The following is a 19,027-nucleotide window of genomic DNA, read 5'->3' as shown; positions in this document are numbered from 1 at the left end:
ATGGCATAGACCAAGTTCACATATCCTGGCTCTTGCTCCAGATGACCTTCCTGCACGAGGTTGTCAAATGGCATAGACTCTCTGCGTTCCTGGAAGCCGTGACAACAATTTGGAGACTGTCGCTGGGGTGATCTTGCGGTGCCCACGACACGTAACTCTGAATTGCACCACGCAGCTGAGCTCGGCCAGGGTAGTCGGGTTTGTTGTCCATTCCAGGTAGGATTGATAGAATTGCCAGTCTAACAAGTCTTCCTTGGGGAATTTGCGGCCCCGTCGCCTGCGATCCATGCATTTCCTTTCATCGGGCTCGGCACCACAATCGCTAGGAGATCTGGCACGTATGTTCAGCGAGAGTCCTGCAACGTCCTGTTTGGGCCATGTACTCAGAATGTCCCAGAAAGAGACTACGGTCTGGGTGAAGGTTTCATTGTTTTTCTGGCGATCAGTTTCGGTTTCCAACCGGGTCCGCGCAGCGACCTCGCAGGCAGGAAGCAGGATGTACAGATCCAGATGACGAATGGAGCAGCGTCGGGGTGACCCTGGGAAGGCAATCCGCTTAGATTCGGCCAACCGGTCAGACAACAGAACTGGCAATTTCCCGGACAAGTTGACACCTGAAGCTACTCAAGAGTATAGAAAATGAAAAACGTAGATCACTCGTATCTTTATCAGTGGCTCAGAATATTATCCTCTTTCGGTTACTCACAAGAACTCAACTAAGAGCAACCGAAAGAGCCTCATTAACCCGATGTGCTGGTCCGTCTACATAGGGTCTAGTGTTCTAGCCTGAGGGACCAACATCACGTGTGTTTCCCAGGCTTCCAAGATAGGAAGTTCAAAACAACCATGACTGAACTCAATGCTGGACTCTCCGAAATCCTCTCTTTGATTCTGGCACATCTAGGCCCAGCCTTTTCGGCTTCTTATGCCAGTGTCTGTAGGAAGTGGCAGGCGCTGATCGAGAAGCAGACCTTCTCCCATCTTCTTCTGGGTCCTGCCTGCATCTAGGGCTGGCATGCATGCATTTGACACGTGACTGATAAACTTCTGGCCTGTTATCAATCTTACCGCTTTCGATATCTGCACCTCGATTGGCTGCTATTCTCACCTCCGCATTCGTGACTCACCGCCCGGGAGAAAAAAATTCTCGAGCGGCGAGAAAAGATGGACAATCTTCTTCTTGTCGGGTTCAGCTGCAAGTCGAAAGTTCATCAATTGGTCTGATAGACTGCCCACCGTCACAATGGCCGACCAGGAGGTTCCCCATGCCACCTTTGACACCATCCTCATCCTTGACTTTGGTTCTCAATACGTATGCTTCCTCCTCCTCTGCTACACACTCTCTGCCGCGTTCAGTGCATCAATTACCCCGCCATCTCCCATGACTCACATACTAATCCTCCCCAGACGCATCTCCTGACCCGGAGACTGCGCGAGATCAATGTCTACAGTGAGATGCTGCCATGCACTCAGAAGATCGCCGATCTGCCCTTCAAGCCCAAGGGTATCATCCTCTCCGGTGGTCCCTACAGTGTCTACGAGGACGGCGGTAAGCGGAACCCTCCCCGCGGAACCACTTTGGGAGTCAAACATATACTCATTCTAATCTTGCTGCAGCCCCCCACGCTGACCCCGCCGTCTTCGATCTCGGTGTCCCCATCCTCGGTATCTGCTACGGTCTGCAGGAAATCGCCTACCGTCTGGGCAAGGACAACGTCGACGCCGGTACCGAGCGTGAGTATGGCCACGCCGACCTCCACGCCAAGCGCCTCGACGACCAGGGCCACGTCGACAAGCTGTTCGCCGGCCTCGAGGGCCAGATCAAGGTCTGGATGAGTCACGGTGACAAGCTCGTCAAGCTCCCCACCGGCTTCCACACCATCGCCACCACCTCCAACTCCGAATATGCCGGTATTGCCCACCAGACCAAGCCCCTCTACGGTGTGCAGTTCCACCCCGAGGTCACCCACACCCCTCTTGGTGCTACTATCCTGAAGAACTTTGCCGTCGATATCTGCGGTGCTCAACAGAACTGGACCATGTCCCGCTTCGTCGACCAGGAGATTACTCGCATTCGCAAGCTGGTCGGCGAGACCGACCACGTTCTGGGTGCCGTTAGCGGTGGTGTCGACTCCACTGTGTAAGTTGATTGATTACCGCTGGTTCGATCACCGGGTCGATGCTAATAAGTGTAGTGCCGCCAAGCTCATGAAGGAGGCCATCGGCGACCGCTTCCACGCCGTGCTCGTCAACAACGGCTGCATGCGACTGAACGAGTGCGACATTGTCGAGGAGACCCTGAACAAGCACCTCGGTATCAACCTGACTGTCGTTGACGCCTCCAAGCGCTTCTTGGATGGTCTCAAGGGTGTCACCGAGCCGGAGAAGAAGCGCAAGTTCATCGGCAACACTTTCATCGACGTCTTCGAGGAGGAGGCGCAGAAGATCGAGGCCGAGGCCGAGCACCAGGGTGCCAAGATCAAGTGGTTCCTCCAGGGTACTCTGTACCCCGATGTCATCGAGAGTATCTCCTTCAAGGGTCCCTCGGCGACCATCAAGACCCACCACAACGTTGGTGGTCTGCCCCGTGAGTATCATAGTTCTGGATTCTCTAAGCAGTTTGCTAATTCATCACAGAGCGCATGATTGACGGTCAGGGCATGAAGCTCATTGAGCCGCTCCGTGAGCTGTTCAAGGACGAGGTGCGCGCTCTGGGTCGCCAGCTGGGCATTGCTCACGAGCTGGTCATGCGCCACCCCTTCCCCGGTCCTGGTATTGCCATCCGTGTTCTCGGCGAGGTTACCCCCGAGCGCGTGGAGATCGCCCGCCGGGCCGACCACATCTTCATCTCCATGATCCGCGAGGCCGGTCTGTACGACCAGATCGCGCAGGCCTACGCTGCCCTGGACCCCAGCAAGGCGGTGGGTGTCATGGGTGACAAGCGCGTGTACGCGGAGATTATCATCCTGCGTGCTGTTGAGACGACTGACTGTGAGTGAAATGCTGATGTTTTTTTTGATAACGATGGACTAATAGATGGCAGTCATGACGGCGCGTGCGTTCCCCTTCGACAACGAGTTCCTGAGCCGGTGCTCGACCCGCATCATCAACGAGGTTCACGGCGGTAAGTGACACCCTCTTCGGAGTATAGGAATGATTGCTGACTCGTGCAGTGTCCCGTGTTCTGTATGACATTTCCAGCAAGCCCCCGGCGACGATTGAGATGGAGTAAAGCAGTTACGATCAAACTGATACTACGAGTTATATTATCCATTAGAGGAACGGAGTTACGGCAAAACGGGATGAACGTAGATAATTCTGAAATATACCATTTTACCAATCTGCGAAGAAAAGTGAACTTTATAAGCTGTGAGCAAAGTAGAAAACTGGCCAGTTGGTGGATGACATGGAGGCCGAACAGAACTCCGGAGTTTGATAGTTCCATAGTAAACCCCACCTGTCTTATCGCCGATCTCTCTTCCATCTTATTCTCTTCCTCTCTTTCTCCTCACCCTATCACCGCTCCAACATAAACTACAGCTCCTAACTTCCAAAATGCGCCCCGACCGGCCTCGCGAACCCGTCACCGGCCCCGACGAGGGCCCCGAGTCCCCGTATCCCATCCGCATGAGCGGTCCTGTCATCAAAGGCTTCGGGCGGGGTAGCAAAGAGGTATTAACCTTCACCTTTCACCCGGAAGCAAAGCAGTTCCAGCTGACGAAAAGAATCACAGCTGGGCATCCCCACAGCCAACATCCCCGCCGATGAACTCTCCCAGCACCCCGAATTACCCGTCGGCGTCTACTACGGTGTCGTGGCGCTGGATCCGGCGCGATTCACAACGGGGGAGACAATCCGCCCCGCCGTGCTGAGCATCGGATACAATCCTTTCTACAAGAACGAGTCGAAATCAATTGTACATTCCCTCCACCCCTCTTCATTCTCAATATGCCAGATGATTAATGTAATATCATCTGCAATGCAGGAAATCCACCTCATGCCGCCTCTCTCCGCCCCCTCGCCGACCGCCACCACCTCCACCGACGGCCAGGTTACTTTCCACAAACTGCCGGACTTCTATGGCACACCGCTCAACCTGCTGATTCTGGGGTATATTCGTCCTGAATATGATTATATTTCGTCCGAGGCGTTGATCGAGGATATCCGCGTGGATTGTGAGGTCGCACGGCGGAGTTTGCAGCGGCCGGCGTATCAGTGTTATCTCGATGCTAGGGCGGTTGAGGATCCGGCTTGCGCAGGCGATGTAAGGGAGGAGATTCGGTGGTTGACCAGTTTCGAGTAAATCATGCTGCGTTGTGTAGGATTGTGGTATAGGGGTTGACGCCAATGATGGTGGCGCTATGCGAGGGATGAGACTTGTATATAGATCGACGTCACTAACTCATGATAGATACGATAATGCGATAGAACCGCCGCGCATATATGTATGGTATATGTATGCAATGCATCGGGCAGATTTACAACCCAACTAGTATCTACGTCGGTGTACACATACACACAAAGTTACTCAACCTGTCCCTGGCTGAATGGATCCACGTCGCCTGTGAGATGAGAACAATGCTGGAATCGTCGACGTCACTGAGCATGTCCGCCAAAGCATAAGCAGCGTAGTAGTACTCCTTAACACAATATATAATTCGGGATGCTCGGAGTCCGCACCATGGATGACCATATTGTTTAGTATTACATACTAATCAGATTTAGTTCTTGAATACTAGGCAGATAGCATCAAAATGGACCGTCTCCGCCAACACCTCCGCCGTCGCCGCAGCAGCTCCGCCGGCACAACCCCTACCAACAGTCATGGTACACCACTACAATCTCCCCCATCAGCCCACGATAAGCACCATCGTCGTCGCGAAGCAGAAGCTTGTCCCCCACGCAGACTGTACCTGACCTCCGATACTCCCGAATTTGACGCGGGAATCCTATCGCGCTTCCGGGCTGAGGGATTCGACGTCGAGTATCTCCCCTTTCCAGGGAGTCAGTGTGGCAATGGGGATGTAGATAGAGATCGCAAGGAATTGGAGAATCTGCTGCACGAGAGGGAAGATGATCTCGAGCCAGGGGAGAGATATGCTGTCGTTGGTAGATCGCCCTCCCATTATATTCTATTATACCCAGGATATATGACTGACTGATGGCATATGATACTATAAAGCATACAACAAACCCGCCCACCTCCTCCTCGAATCCCATCACCAACCATTCACAGCTACAAATCCTTTCCCGAGACTGTGCGCCTTAGTAGCTTATTACCCCGATGGACCTATCACCTCCACCACCACCACCATCAACGATACCCTCACCAGCACATCCCCAGATACTACCACTCGTCCCATGACAGGAACAGGAAGTACATCCTCAACAACAACATCAACAACCTACCCGCCCTCTGTACCTCTCCTCCCTATCCAGATCCACCTGGCCGGTACTACTTCCACCACCCCTTCAATAGCAACTGCCCTCCTCAACAGCAACAATAACCACCCCCGCAAACGCCACCGCTGCCACCTCTTCACGTACCCGGAATCCTCCCCCAGGTTCGCGGAGCCCTCGTCCCAGACCTACGACAAACTCTCCGCACGACTAGCATGGTCCCGCGCCCTCGAGGCCCTAAAGCGCGGATTCGGCTGGCCCGCGACGAAATGGCGAGTCCCGGATGTGGAGACCGTGTGGGAGGAGTATTGGCGGTGTCTATCCGCATCCTCACACGGGGAAGGTGGTAGTGGTAGTGAACGTGAACGAGACGACGAAGATGAGCGCAGTCACCGCGCAGCAGACCTGGTAGGGTTGATGGTGGGAAGTGGAATGGGGGTGCAGATGGAGAGTGTGCATAGTAGTGGGAGTTCTTCATCTCATACCTACTATACTACCCGTGGTGCAGGGACAGAAACAGAGACTTGCACTATTGAAGAATCGCCTGTCGTGGTGTGTGTGCCTACTTGTTCTGGCGGTATGTATTCCTCCCCCGTCCTTCCCTTTCATTAGCACATAGTTCAGATACTAATGAAAGATAATGGTATAGGAACAACCCCATCAGCCATAACAAAATTCTACACCAACAGCCACTTCCTCTCCCCATCTGACCAATCCATTCGTCTCCTTTCCCGCACTACAGGGCCTGATCGCATCGTTGATGAACTTCTCTTAACGTTCACACATGATCGTCCTATCCCCTGGCTACTACCGAATCTCCCCCCGACAGGGAAGGAGGTCAAAGTGGCGTTGGTGCTGGTGGCCAGTTTCACGGCGGGCAAGGTCGCCCGTGTGCACGCTTATTGGGATCAGGCGAGTGTGTTGGTGCAGGTGGGGGTTTTGGATAGAGATGGTAGTAATTTGCCGGTTGTTGGGGCAGAAGGGGTGGATATGGTTGTTTCTTAGGGTAGGGTAGATGCTTCTCTTGCTTCTGTTGCTTCTCTTCTTTGGTGTATATTTACTATCATTTATCCATATATATTTTTATGTGTGTATGTGTGTGTGTGTATGTGTGTGTGTGTATGTGTGTGTGTGTATGTGTGTGTGTGTATGTGTGTGTGTGTGTGTGTGTCTGCCTTTCATTCATTGGTTTGTAAGATGTGTAAACAGCACTACTATATACTTCCAGCCAGCCTGGCTATCTCTTTACTCACACCCCCCTCCTGCTGCAATGTCAATACGCTGGCTTCTTGTGCCCTTGGAATCACCTCCTCTACTGCTCCTCCTCGCGCCAGGCCTGTCACGACTGCTCCCAACAGCGTATCCCCCGCTCCGTTGACGCTCACAATGTCCTTCTCATCTAGCTCTGCTGCCGCCGGGAACAGCCGTAAATACACCCCCCCAATCAGCCCGTCCGACGTTAACGCCCGCGAGAGGATATACGGCGCAGAGTCCGGACTCGTCAGTCGTGCATCGCCTGGCCGCAACAGCTGCGTCAGGAGTACGCCTTCCCGTCCCAGCTTCGTGAGCACACACGGAATGAATGGCAGCAGCTGGATGCTCTGCTGCGGAATCCCCTGATCGACAAGAGTTGCCGAGGTCATGGCCACTAGTCGCTCGCGCGACCCCGATCCCGTCATCCCCATTGCGTCGATAATTCGCCACCATTCCTCTGAGTCGAGATGTCCGTGCTCCCGCGCAGCCTGGTACATGGCCGCTAGCTCGAACTGGTTCGGCGCTGCCAGGCTGACGGTGTTGTTGGGAACGCAGTCAGATGGCTTGATGGCTGACCCGAATAGAAGACGGCTTTTTGCTGTTGACACGGGCTCAAAGGCTACCCGTGCCTTGTGCTTCTTGGCAAGGGCTACCCATTTGCTCAGGACTTCGCCGTTCCAGTTGGCGTCGACTACGGTCCATTGAGGCTGTGCGCGGGCCATCATTGGCTCCCAGAAGCCGTCAAAGTCTAGTGCCTGCTCTGGTAGTTCCATGATTGCCATGTCGGCCATGGCTACTACTAGGTCTTTCTTCGCGTCATTGACGGCGATGTATTGGGCCGTGCGTGCACCGGACGACGGAGGGAGCACTTTGATGCCGACGGTAGAGAGACCCTCCTGTCGGAGACTGGACAGCGCAGCTTGGCCGCTGAGGTCGTTACCCACAACGCTGCAGAACAGCACCGAGCTGTCCAGATACCTTGCGGCGATGGCCACGTTGTGTCCAACTCCCCCTAGGCTCTGTCCGATGACAGCGCGGTTCGATGTCTGCAAAGCGGGCGTCGTGCTGTTTGCTTCGGCCGGGGCGAAGTCGCAGGACAGATCGATGGCCAGGGAGCCGGCCACAAGGACATCTGCCTTGGTGACAGTCTCCAGTGGAGTCTTAGTCGCATGCTCCAGCTCTGTTTCAGTCGCTTGGTCAGCCCTACTGGTCCCGGAGATAGCTGGCATGTGTCTGCGCACACCATCTCATTAGGATGATACCGAGTCTGAACGCACGAGTGGCAGCTCACCGTTCATTGAGTGACCCTCCAGACCGCTCCAGTTTGGAGAGTTCCACAGCCACCTTCGCTGCGCGCTTCACGTTTGCCTCCACCAGAGCTCGGTTGGCGATCACGCTCTTCCCGCCGCTGAGTTCCTTGATCTTGGCCAGCACAAATGGTGTGTTGTCACTTCCATGGTGGCCCTCGACGTCTGCGAGGCGAAGAGCTTCGTCGATGATATGGTTCATATCACTCTTTGCGATAGAGTGCTCAAGTGGTACAGGGTTGGCAAGAAGGATGCCTGACGAGACGGGGATTTGTGACTGGGCGTCTGCATACATTAGCATTCCATATGCGTTGCCGAGAAATGCAGCAACAACTTACAGACGATAGCCGCAGCCTCGGCCTCATTCTGAATGACCTTTGGACTCTTCAGCCCGCTGTCCCGGGTGTAGAATGCAGGAAAGTCCACAGAGCCTTGACGGCCGTCTGCGAATGTTCCCACACAGACGCCCTCCGTCTCGAGGTACTCAAGCGTACGCGGGATGTCCAGGAAGCTCTTGCACCCAGAGCTGACAACCGCCACCGGCGTGCGTCCCAATTCAGTAAGATCAGCTGTTAAAATTAGCCCGAGTCTCGTCTTATCCCTAGGTCCACGTACCGGAGATGTCCATAGAGTTTTCGCCGCCGCGATGCACACCACCTAATCCACCAGTGCCAAATATCTTGATCCCGGCCAAGTGCGCAAGCACCATCGTGCCCGATACCGTTGTACCCCCATGAAGACGTTTGCCAGCCAGTCCCTACTACTGTCAGACATGTATCGATAAGAAGGGGTGCGTGCCACCCACCAAGCCACAGATGTAACCGAGGTCTCGCCGGGACACTTTTAAGGCATCCTTCTTCTCCGCAGTCGATGCTAGCTCGACGAGCTCCTCGGGACTTAATCCGACGCGTGCCTCACCACCGAGGATACCGATTGTAGCAGGGACGGCGCCATTGGACCGGACGACCGACTCTAGTAACTTTGCCAGAGCAACGCTCTCAGGATACGGGAATCCTGCTACTGTCAGCTATACCAAACCAACCAACCAGGTGCATATCATACCATGAGTGTAAATGGTCGACTCAAGAGCCACAACAGGCTTTCCAGTAGCCACTGCATCCCGGACTTCCTCAGACACCTTGAAGAGCTTGCTTTGAGCGAGACCGTGATAGCGCCGGGCTGCTACCGCGGCTCGTGCCGGGGCTCTAGCTGACCGGCAGCATGAACGAGCTGCAGCTCGAGAAGCAAGCATTGGAGGCCACAATGATTCGGCCCTAGATATTACAGATATGAAAGTATTGTAGCTAGACAGGCGAGGGGATAGTTGTGCAATGCAGAATCGCGGGTTATCGGCGATAAAAGCAGGAAGTTTTGGCCGCGGCGGTCGCCGTACGTAATTCGTAATCCCGCATCGGGACACCTCAGCATCTCCGCGCGTCTTTCTTTCCCCTCGACTATCGCCAATTCCTCCACCTTTCTGTCCATCCTCTCGCTCATTTCCTTCTCCTTGGGACTATCTCCTGGTGAGTGTATAGGTCCTAGGCGCGGTCGTTGAGAGACCGCCCCATCTGTCATAATGAGGCCGTTTACCGCACTCGCTGCGCTGTGCGGCTTGTTCCTGTCCAGCAACAGCTTGGTCTATGCCGAATCAACTCCCTCGAGCTCCCCAGTAGCTCTTCCTCGCGATTTCAAGCCTCCCCAAGTGTTCAAGAACACCAATCTCGTCCGGAACACCAACTTGGAGAAAGGATATCTGCGTGAGACCGTCAATGTTGTCGTCGAGAACGTGGACAACAAGCCGCAGAGCGACTACTACTTGTCCTTCCCATCCGACCTCTACGAGAAGGTCGGAGCCCTAGAAGTCCGTGATAAATCAGCTCCTGAGCAAGGACGCTTCGAGGTGGAGGCTACCGAGATCGACTCGAGCAGGTAAGTCGACCACAATGGCGGCCAATGGCCGATTGGTGTAGGACGAAGCCACGGTTGCTTGATCTATGCATACATGGCGGATTGCATCCCAAACAGTTTGCTGATCCTCTCCCTTCTATTACGCAGGGACTTCCAGTACTTCGTTGTTCACCTTCCCAAGCCTCTCGCCCCTTCATCGCAAATCACCCTAGGCATCTCCTACTCCGCCCTCAACACCCTGAAGCCCCGTCCTGCGGCCATCAGCCAGAATGATCGCCAGTACCTCGCCTATGCCTTCTCTGCCTACGCTCCCTCGGCGTACACGACCGCGACCCAGAAGACCAAGATCAAGTTTCCCAGCACCAATGTCCCCGACTACACCACCACGGACCTGACGTCGGGCGCGGATCCAGAGCGCCAGGGTGCCAGCTACACCTACGGACCCTACGCCGACGTCGCTCCCGAGACTACCTACCCTGCCAGTGTCCGGTACGAGTTCACCAAGCCCGTCATCACTGCCACTCTTCTGGAGCGTGACCTGGAAGTGTCCCACTGGGGCGGCAACCTGGCGACGGAAGAGCGTTACTGGCTGCGCAACAACGGCTCCAAGCTCACCGACAACTTCAACCGCGTTGAATGGACCATCAGCAATTACCAGCAGCTGCCCTCCTCCGCTATCCGCGAGCTGAAGATTCCCCTCAAGCCCGGCTCAGTAGACCCCTACTTCACCGACGACATTGGCAACGTCTCCACGAGCCGCTACCGTCCCGGAAAGGTCCCGAACCGCGACGCCTCCCTGGAGCTCCGTCCCCGGTTCCCGATCTTCGGTGGATGGAACTACAGCTTCCGCATTGGCTGGAACAATGACCTCTCTACCTTCCTTCGCAAGGCTGTCACCGGCGCTGATTCCTACGTCCTGAAGGTACCCTTCATCGAGGGCCCCAAGGCCTCGGAGGGCATCCAGTACGAGAAGGCCGTCGTGCGCATCATCCTCCCCGAGGGTGCCCGGAACGTCCGCTATGAACTGCTCGAGAAGGCTACCAGCAATGGCCTCCCCGGTGCTAACCAAATCCAGACCGAGCTCACCAGCCACAAGACTTTCATGGATACTCTGGGACGTACGGCGCTGACTTTGACCGTGGAGGAGTTGACGGACGAGGCGCGTGACTCGCAGATCGTGGTAAGTAAATACCTTTTAGAATAATACGCCGGATCGAAACCGGGAATTCAGTCGAGCTCACTCTTTCGGATACAGATCACTTACGACTACTCTCTGTGGGATGGCCTGCGCAAGCCCGTGACCATCACGGCTGGGCTGTTCACCGTGTTTGTTGCCGCGTGGGCGATTGGAAACATTGACGTGAGTATCAAGAAGCGGTAGATGGTGGGTTGTATCATATTGTTTCAGTTATACCAGACAGAATTCAATAGTAGCTGTTTGTAGACGACTAGAGCTTTTGATCGTGTGATTCTCAATGATTTCCCTCGCGAGTATTATGGAGACAACTTAATGCAGAGTGGTCTTTGCACCGAGTAGTAAACAAGTAGGTTACTAGTTGCCAGCGTCACCTGACATTCTTGGGCGTCGCTAGCTTGAAAGTTTGGTGATCCAAAGGGGATTAGCCTCTGTTGTATGTTATTTCAACGCTCTATATCTGGCCTGCTAATGATGGTCCAAATCAGGGGAACTTTACGGTCTGTGGTATGGAAGCTCGTGTGTTTGTAGTTGTGTGCCTTGCATTATAGGGGAGCTAGGAAATGACTTACGGGGAATTCGACAGGAAGAAACAAAGTGATCGAGAACTCACCATCAGCTTTCATGATTCTCTACGGCCCACCCACACAGTTCAGTCCACTGCACCTGTTATCTGTTCGTTTGGATATACGCATCGCAGAGCAAAGTTTCACTGTACTAACTGCAGCTTCTTTCATGAGAGGGCAATCCCAGGTGTATAGATTGGTTTACCATGCAATATAGATAGCTGAACTGTATCCGGTCCAGTAGGATCTTATCGGAGGAGCTGCTCATCGCTAAGATGACCACCAGGTTCTCAAGCTGGTTGCGTTGCAGCTTGCACCATGCAGGTTGTGAGAACAATCCAAGCAGGAGGTGATCAACGTGGTTTGCATGCAGATGCTGCAGAGTGTAATTGATAGATGCCTGCAGCTTATCAACCCATTATCTATACTACTCCGTAACTGTCTCCGGTGCACGAGGGCAGTAGCAGCGAACAAGCAGCCATTGACTGCATCAAACCTTTTCGAGTCTCTGGAATGCAGGTGACAGAGTTGGCCTTGGTATGTGACCTGTCGGGATCGGACTGGTTGCTGATGATAGATAGTCGCCGGGAATAAAAATTGCCCCTAGCAGCAGCAGCAGTGTCTTCATGCAGAGCTGTCCGAGGGCCTATCCAGCTGAGCGTCTTTCGATACAAGTCCAAAGGCTAAACGCCTATCAGCGACAAAGTAGCAGAGCTCGAGCAATCAAGCTGCAAAGACGGTGAAAATACTCGGGAGTCACAAGATGCAGGATGCGCGACACCGCTTGTGCGTGCCTCCTCCTCGTTGGATGTTGGGATGCCTGGATTAGTCTTGCGGTGCATGGCATAGCAGCCCATGGGTGGTTGTACGTCATCGCATCAAGGAATCACGGCAACCGAACGAAGCAGCCGACAGCGAATGGGAGTGGCCGGGGATGGCGCATGGTCCGGAAGTTATTCTTTTGTCTTCCAGTGATGGAGTTCTCATTACTTCATATGGACCCTTCGAGACGACGAGCAAGTGGAGCCCCCGGTGGGTTGGGGAGCAAAACCACTCATGTTTGGATTATGGAAGTCTGAACCCCATCCGTTCCACCATCACCGCCCAGAGGGGGCGAGAGAGGAAGAGAAAGAAAAGGAACATTTATCCACCCCCGCCTCAAGAAAAGGAGGGGGGAATGTTAGGTGTTTGGAACTTTGGGGAAATCACCAAGGAGACATGGGGGAGGATACGCGGACGGGACTTTCTATGGGGTAATAGCACGGGGTAGGCGTGAGCCATTTTAATAATGAGAATTCCGGCTGGGGATTCCGAAGCATTTTCATTTGACAGTGTTGTTGGTGTTGGAGACTAGGCAGATTTTCCTTCAAACCCTCCCTTCTCCCCGCAAGTTGACTAGGAATGAATTGAGAATAGTAGCCAGTAGCCAGTAGTTACGGCCCATCAATCAGCCAGGTACCGATCGACCATCCCTCCCCGCAAGTCTAGATGCGTGAGGAAACTTCACTCAAAGTAATGAAAAAGAATTGCGTGCTAACTAATTACCAATATGAATAACTACTAGTAGCTATCCCAACAGTTGCAAATCTCCCCCAAAATGGTATTGTAATGGCGGTGTGTGAGTAGGTTTAGTTATCAGCCAGTTTATCAGGCTGGACACAAATGAAAACCCAATGAACCCGGGCCAAGTTGATAGATCTATCCCCATCGAAGATAGTACTGTATCCAAATAGCATGAAAGTAGTAACAACTAGCAATCCCATTGCTGCTATCTACCACGAACCAGATAAGAACATGATAAGCCGAGGACAGCAATCATTCAGTGCGGCATTTTCCCCTCCATTGATGCTCGCCATTACGCAGAGGAAACCTGCAAAAATCAGCATCGTCGGCGATGATTTGCAGGTCACTGGCCACCATGACACACCAAAACCCCCTTTCGAAACCTACAGCCCTACTAAGTGGAGTTCCAGCCGGTCCGGTCAGCTGACTAAACCGGGAATTTAGAGGCAACAGTATGGATCTTGTATGCCTGTATGCCTGTATCGAACTACTAACTACTTACTACTAACCGACCTCACTGCATGCAGGTGGTCAAACCGTCAAAAGACTCTTACCGGCCATCTCAACCTGAATCAAGGTCCTCACAACACTATCTATCTATAGTGAACAATAGATCTCAATTTGGATCCATCCTGGCTGAGTCTCACGCGACAGTACTTCAACGTTTGTTCTAAATTTGTGCCTGGACGCCGCCCCCTGGACTCAACTCAGGTCACACTTCCTTCTACTCCATACCTTGTTGGTACTGCTGAACCGGCAAAAACCAGCCACAATGACTCCAGCTCCCGTTCCAAAGCATTTGAGGCAATTTTTTCCAATTTTAGCCCTCTGCCACCAATCACGTTGGTTTCATGCGGTATTTTTCACACTTGCCTCATTCGCACTAAGATGGTCCACGATGCCCGAAGAGGAAGCTGGGACCCACTCAACTTGGCATCGTGAATCGAGTCATCCGCCGTGGAGCCGTTGCACAGGCGGGACAGTATCCATGAGGGCAAGTGGAAAAGATAAAGGGAAAAAAAGAAGGGAACATACATACATCATGGTAAGGCAAGGAGAGAATTGAATCCCCATGGATAGATGTACCACTTCCTAGACATCCTGCCGCCTCGTACAAGCCCTTTTTCAAAACGGTTACTCAAGGAGCCACCGTGGTATCTTTTGGATGTACTCCGTAGGTTCAGTTGCACACCCATCACTTTGACAGTTGGAGACCAAAACGTGGAGACCCATGCACAAGGGCGGGCCATCCATGATCCTCAGGCAAAAACAGCCAGGCCGTCCAACGACTGCCCCGGACCGGGCCCCGTTCCTGGCCGATCGCATAGCACCGGCTGGCCGATTTTGGCCTCCCAAAGCAGTATTGCAGGTATGACTTAATAATGGCTGTGCCATTCGGATTAATCTCCTTTGGGGAATTCTTGATTTAATTTTTTTTTTGGATCTTTTTTTTTTTCGATGTGATAATAAGAAATGTTTATTATTCAATTATTATAATTATTATTATTTGTTTTACCCTTGGGGGAAATCTGACTCCTCGTCCGGCTTCAGCTCCAATTTGTATAAAGAGCCAGCATCTGCCGGGTGGATTCGCACCTGATTCTACTGCTTTGTTCGTGTCCTTCACATTGAATTGAATAACCTCCCTTGTGATTTGATTTGAAATACCTTCTTCTTTCCGTCTTGGATTAATTGGAATCTCTCCACTACTTTACCCTCTTCTCTCCATCTTCTTTCTCCTCTCTACTCTCTCTCTTCCCCTCATCTCAGTTCTTCAAATCTGTAGATCCCCCCAGTTCTCCCAACACACCTTTCTGTGCATTGTTGGTGACGTGTCGGTTGATGGCTGGTACCGACAAGTGAACCCGTTCAGTCTGTTTGGCTCGTTTTCTCTTGCTCTCCCCGATAAGCTTCGAGCTTTCGTCATTGCCCTGGCCCCTAGCAACGCCAGATCATCGATTTTCCCTTTCATCAATCAACGCGTCCATTGAGGTAGGTTTGTCGCTGGTGGTCTAGAATCTCCATTCGTTCCCCATTCTCGCTTCCTTTCTATATCTCCCGCGCTGGGGCGCCATCTCCTGCACGTCTTCATGCAGCGGTGTGGCTACCTTATCTCTACCAGCTTCAACTTCCCACGCCCCTCCATTCTCGCACACGAACCAGTGTTTTATTTGGTTACTGGCTAGCAGCTTGGCTCTTGCCTTGTTATCCATGCATGGCTCACCAGGTAGCAGATATAAACCCACTAGCGCCGCCTCGTTTCTCAGTTCAATTGAGCCTCTGAATCCCTCTTGCCACTCCACTCCCACCATGGTCTCTCCCGCGCCTTCGTCGTCGCCTCTTTCCGACGGCCACCTCAATGGCAACAACACCCTCCCCATGCGGACGGGGCCGAAGCTCTACGGGAGCAACGATGGTTCCCAGTCAGGAGCTGGAACTCCTCTTGGTTTCCAAAGGCATCCCCACAACAAGATCCTTGACAATGTAGCGGGCTCCAGCGTGCGCCAACCGTCGCCGCAACCGACGCATCTGGCTATCCCCGGTGGTGGTCAGCATCGCATTCTGTCCGAGGAAGACCCCGGCTATGTGGCGGCCAAGTTTGAAGGGAAGGAAAAGCAAATGGAGCAAGGTGAGTTTGTATTTCAAATCCGTCTAGTTTGGTCGGTGGCAACCAGTCTAACTCTGCCTCTCGTTCGCTAGTCATGGATCAGCTGGAGAAGAAGGGCTTCATTCCCATTGAATTCGTCGTCGGAGAAACCGAGTGGTTCTACAACCAGCTCGGCATCGACGACACATACTTCCAGACCGAGTCTGTGGACGCTATCGTGACGCAGATTCTCTCGCTCTATGCTGCCAAGGTCGCAGCTTATGCCCGTGACGACAAGAAGCTCGAAATCCGGTTGGATAAGGAAGCCGAAGATCATGCTGTCTACATTGATACCAGCAAGCCCGGTATCGCAACGGTCGAAGGCCCCGGGTATGAACAGCGGATTGATAAGAAGTATATCAACAACTCGACCCCCGGCAACAGCTATCGCGTTGAGACCTTCCGTTCGCCCACACCTATCCCCGGTGATGATGGGCAGCAGCTTCGTTGCTACTTCGTGTACAAGTGCCAGTTTGCCAACCCTAATCCCGATCCGAATGAGACGAACATCGATATCATCGGCGAAAAGAGGTTCTTGCAGAAAGCCACCCCTAACACGAAGGCTATCTACCAGGAAATCATCAGCAATGCCGTGAGCCGCTCCGGTCCAGTCATTGAGCTGTTTGAGATTGAGAAGAGCCGCGAAAAGAGATTGGTCATTGCCTACCGCCAAGGCTCTGCCATGGGACTTTTCAGTGCGCTTTCTGATCTGTACCACTACTACCGCCTGACCAGCTCGCGGAAATACCTGGAGAACTTCTCCAACGGCATCACAGTGATATCGCTTTACCTGCGTCCGCTCCCTAACAAGGAAATTGCTGCCAAGTACCCCCCGATTGAAGCTGCCATTCACCAGATCATCAAGGAAGTCTCCCTTCTGTACTGCATTCCGCAGAACAAGTTCCAGCACCATTTCGCCAGCGGCCGCCTCAGCTTGCAGGAAACGATCTATGCCCACTGCGCCTGGGTGTTCGTGCAGCAGTTCCTGAACCGATTGGGCTCTGAATACATCTCCCTGACAGATCTTTTGGATTCCAACAACAGTGTCCATGCGGAGCTGCTGGCAAAGATCAAGAAGAGGTTGCGTACTGAGACGTTCACATCTGACTACATCTTGGAGATCGTCAACAAGTACCCAGAACTCATCCATAAGCTCTACTTGGACTTCGCCAACACGCATTACGTGCAGACGCGCGGTCCCGCCGAGGATGACTTCCTTCCGACCCTGAGTTACCTGCGTCTGCAGGTTGACGAGGTGTTGGACGGCCACAAGCTGAAGCAGCTCATCTCGAGTACTGCGGCCAATGAACATGACGAAATGGTCATGAGCGCCTTCCGCGTGTTCAACGCCTCTATCCTCAAGACCAACTTCTTCACCCCGACCAAAGTTGCTCTCAGCTTCCGACTCAACCCTGACTTCCTGCCGGAACACGAGTATCCCCAGCGCCTCTATGGCATGTTCCTGGTGATCAGCTCCGAGTTCCGTGGATTCCACTTGCGATTCCGGGATATTGCTCGTGGCGGTATCCGTATTGTCAAGAGTCGGAACAAGGAGGCCTACAGTATCAATGCTCGCTCCCTGTTTGACGAGAACTATAACCTTGCCAATACTCAGCAACGCAAGAACAAGGATATCCCGGAAGGTGGTGCAAAGGGTGTGATCCTGCTGGACGTTAATCACCAGGACAAGGCCCGCGTGGCTTTCGAGAAGTACATCGACAGTATCTTGGACCTGCTGCTGCCTCCTGTAAGTCCGGGCATCAAGGACCCGATTGTGGACTTGCATGGCAAGGACGAGATCCTGTTCATGGGCCCCGACGAGAACACGGCCGAACTGGTCGACTGGGCCACCGAGCATGCCCGCAACCGCGGTGCCCCCTGGTGGAAGTCGTTCTTCACGGGCAAGAGTCCCAAGCTAGGCGGTATCCCCCATGACACCTATGGCATGACGACCCTGTCGGTACGTCAGTATGTGCTTGGTATCTACCGCAAGCTGAAGATCGACCCGAGCACGATCCGGAAGCTGCAGACCGGTGGGCCTGACGGCGATCTTGGCTCCAACGAAATTCTCCTGGCCAATGAGAAGTATACCGCCATTGTCGACGGTTCCGGAGTGATCGTTGATCCCCAGGGTCTGGACCGTGAGGAGCTTGTCAGACTCGCCAAGAAGCGGGCGACCATCTCCGAGTTCGACCGGTCGAAGCTCTCACCCCAGGGTTATCGGGTTCTGGTCGATGAAAGCAACGTTCATCTGCCCAGTGGCGAGCTGGTCCACAATGGTATGATTTTCCGCAACCTGTTCCATCTGCGTCGTGACCAGCAGTATGATACATTCGTGCCTTGCGGTGGACGACCGGAGTCTATTGATCTCTCCACTGTGGGAAGACTCATCAACAACGGAAAGGCTACCATCCCGTACATTGTTGAGGGTGCAAACCTGTTCATTACACAAGACAGCAAGCTTCGCCTCGAGAGGGCTGGTTGCATCCTGTTCAAGGATGCGTCTGCCAACAAGGGAGGTGTGACATCCTCTTCATTGGAGGTCCTGGCTTCCCTGTCTTTCAACGATGAAGAGTTTGTGGAGAACATGTGCATCCGTGAGGATGGTACCGTGCCCACATTCTACAGTGAATATGTCAAGCAGGTACAGGAGGTCATCAAGTCGAATGCTACTCTCGAGTTTGAAGCTATTTGGCGCGAACATGAGCAGACAGGATTGCTTCGCAGCGTCCTGAGCGACCGTCTCAGTGTTGCCATCACCCAGCTGGATGAGGAACTTCAGAAGACAGAGCTGTGGGATAATGTTGAGCTTCGCCGCTCCGTCCTTCACGATGCTCTTCCAAACCTCCTTCTGCAAAAGATTGGTCTCGACACCATCCTTCAGCGGGTCAGTATTGCAGCCCAACCAAGATCATCATTTCCGTGAAGCTGACGATTCAATAGGTGCCCGAGAACTATCTGAGAGCCATCTTTGGCAGCTACCTTGCCAGCCGCTTCGTGTATGAGTATGGTAGCAGCCCGAGCCAGTTCTCCTTCTTTGACTTGTAAGTGGTTCATTTCCGGTCCAAGATAATGTGATGGACTCTTCTAATGATGATTATAGCATGACCAAGCGAATTGCGCAGATCAACGCTTAGACGAATAAACATGTTTTCTTTACGATTGTTCTTGTTGGGTGATATGCATT

The 19,027-nt window shown here is 53.2% G+C and overlaps 6 protein-coding genes across 6 annotated transcripts; 5 read left to right on the top strand and 1 right to left on the bottom strand.

Moving 5' to 3' along the window:
- Positions 1 to 1,243: 1,243 nt before the first annotated feature.
- On the top strand, positions 1,244 to 3,232 carry gua1 (GMP synthase (glutamine-hydrolyzing); the record flags this gene model as incomplete). Its single annotated transcript, XM_067616972.1, has 7 exons — positions 1,244 to 1,312; positions 1,408 to 1,549; positions 1,618 to 2,140; positions 2,196 to 2,587; positions 2,638 to 2,991; positions 3,044 to 3,124; positions 3,174 to 3,232. The coding sequence occupies 7 exons, from the start codon at positions 1,244 to 1,246 to the stop codon at positions 3,230 to 3,232; spliced, it is 1,620 nt and encodes a 539-aa protein (XP_067482685.1).
- A 323-nt stretch (positions 3,233 to 3,555) lies between these two features.
- On the top strand, positions 3,556 to 6,405 carry ASPBRDRAFT_115996 (dienelactone hydrolase; the record flags this gene model as incomplete). Its single annotated transcript, XM_067616945.1, has 6 exons — positions 3,556 to 3,672; positions 3,734 to 3,916; positions 3,986 to 4,299; positions 4,748 to 5,109; positions 5,183 to 5,977; positions 6,050 to 6,405. 6 exons carry the CDS (start codon positions 3,556 to 3,558, stop codon positions 6,403 to 6,405), a joined length of 2,127 nt encoding a protein of 708 aa, XP_067482684.1.
- Positions 6,406 to 6,614: 209 nt separating this feature from the next.
- ASPBRDRAFT_51191 (pseudouridine-5'-phosphate glycosidase/carbohydrate kinase family protein) lies at positions 6,615 to 9,213 on the bottom strand (the record flags this gene model as incomplete). Its single annotated transcript, XM_067626682.1, has 6 exons — positions 6,615 to 7,887; positions 7,946 to 8,246; positions 8,300 to 8,530; positions 8,577 to 8,718; positions 8,767 to 8,975; positions 9,024 to 9,213. 6 exons carry the CDS (start codon positions 9,211 to 9,213, stop codon positions 6,615 to 6,617), a joined length of 2,346 nt encoding a protein of 781 aa, XP_067482683.1.
- A 133-nt stretch (positions 9,214 to 9,346) lies between these two features.
- On the top strand, positions 9,347 to 11,406 carry ASPBRDRAFT_368215 (dolichyl-diphosphooligosaccharide--protein glycotransferase subunit OST1). The gene is made up of 3 exons (XM_067623584.1): positions 9,347 to 9,890; positions 10,017 to 11,083; positions 11,134 to 11,406. Exons 1-2 carry the CDS (start codon positions 9,538 to 9,540, stop codon positions 11,071 to 11,073), a joined length of 1,410 nt encoding a protein of 469 aa, XP_067482682.1. The 5' UTR covers positions 9,347 to 9,537; the 3' UTR covers positions 11,074 to 11,083; positions 11,134 to 11,406.
- Positions 11,407 to 13,748: 2,342 nt separating this feature from the next.
- ASPBRDRAFT_37701 (uncharacterized protein) lies at positions 13,749 to 14,276 on the top strand. Its single transcript, XM_067623783.1, has one exon. The coding sequence runs from the start codon at positions 13,966 to 13,968 to the stop codon at positions 14,257 to 14,259; it is 294 nt and encodes a 97-aa protein (XP_067482681.1). The 5' UTR covers positions 13,749 to 13,965; the 3' UTR covers positions 14,260 to 14,276.
- A 1,227-nt stretch (positions 14,277 to 15,503) lies between these two features.
- ASPBRDRAFT_51188 (glutamate dehydrogenase (NAD(+))) lies at positions 15,504 to 18,977 on the top strand (the record flags this gene model as incomplete). The annotated part of the gene is made up of 4 exons (XM_067626681.1): positions 15,504 to 15,822; positions 15,894 to 18,727; positions 18,784 to 18,866; positions 18,890 to 18,977. The coding sequence occupies 4 exons, from the start codon at positions 15,504 to 15,506 to the stop codon at positions 18,975 to 18,977; spliced, it is 3,324 nt and encodes a 1,107-aa protein (XP_067482680.1).
- Between the last annotated feature and the right edge of the window lie 50 nt (positions 18,978 to 19,027).

This window comes from Aspergillus brasiliensis, assembly GCF_001889945.1.
Source record: "Aspergillus brasiliensis CBS 101740 unplaced genomic scaffold ASPBRscaffold_2, whole genome shotgun sequence".
Lineage (NCBI taxonomy): Eukaryota > Fungi > Ascomycota > Eurotiomycetes > Eurotiales > Aspergillaceae > Aspergillus > Aspergillus brasiliensis.
Note: the sequence above shows the minus strand (reverse complement) of the source record. Positions and strands in the feature narration are given on the sequence as shown.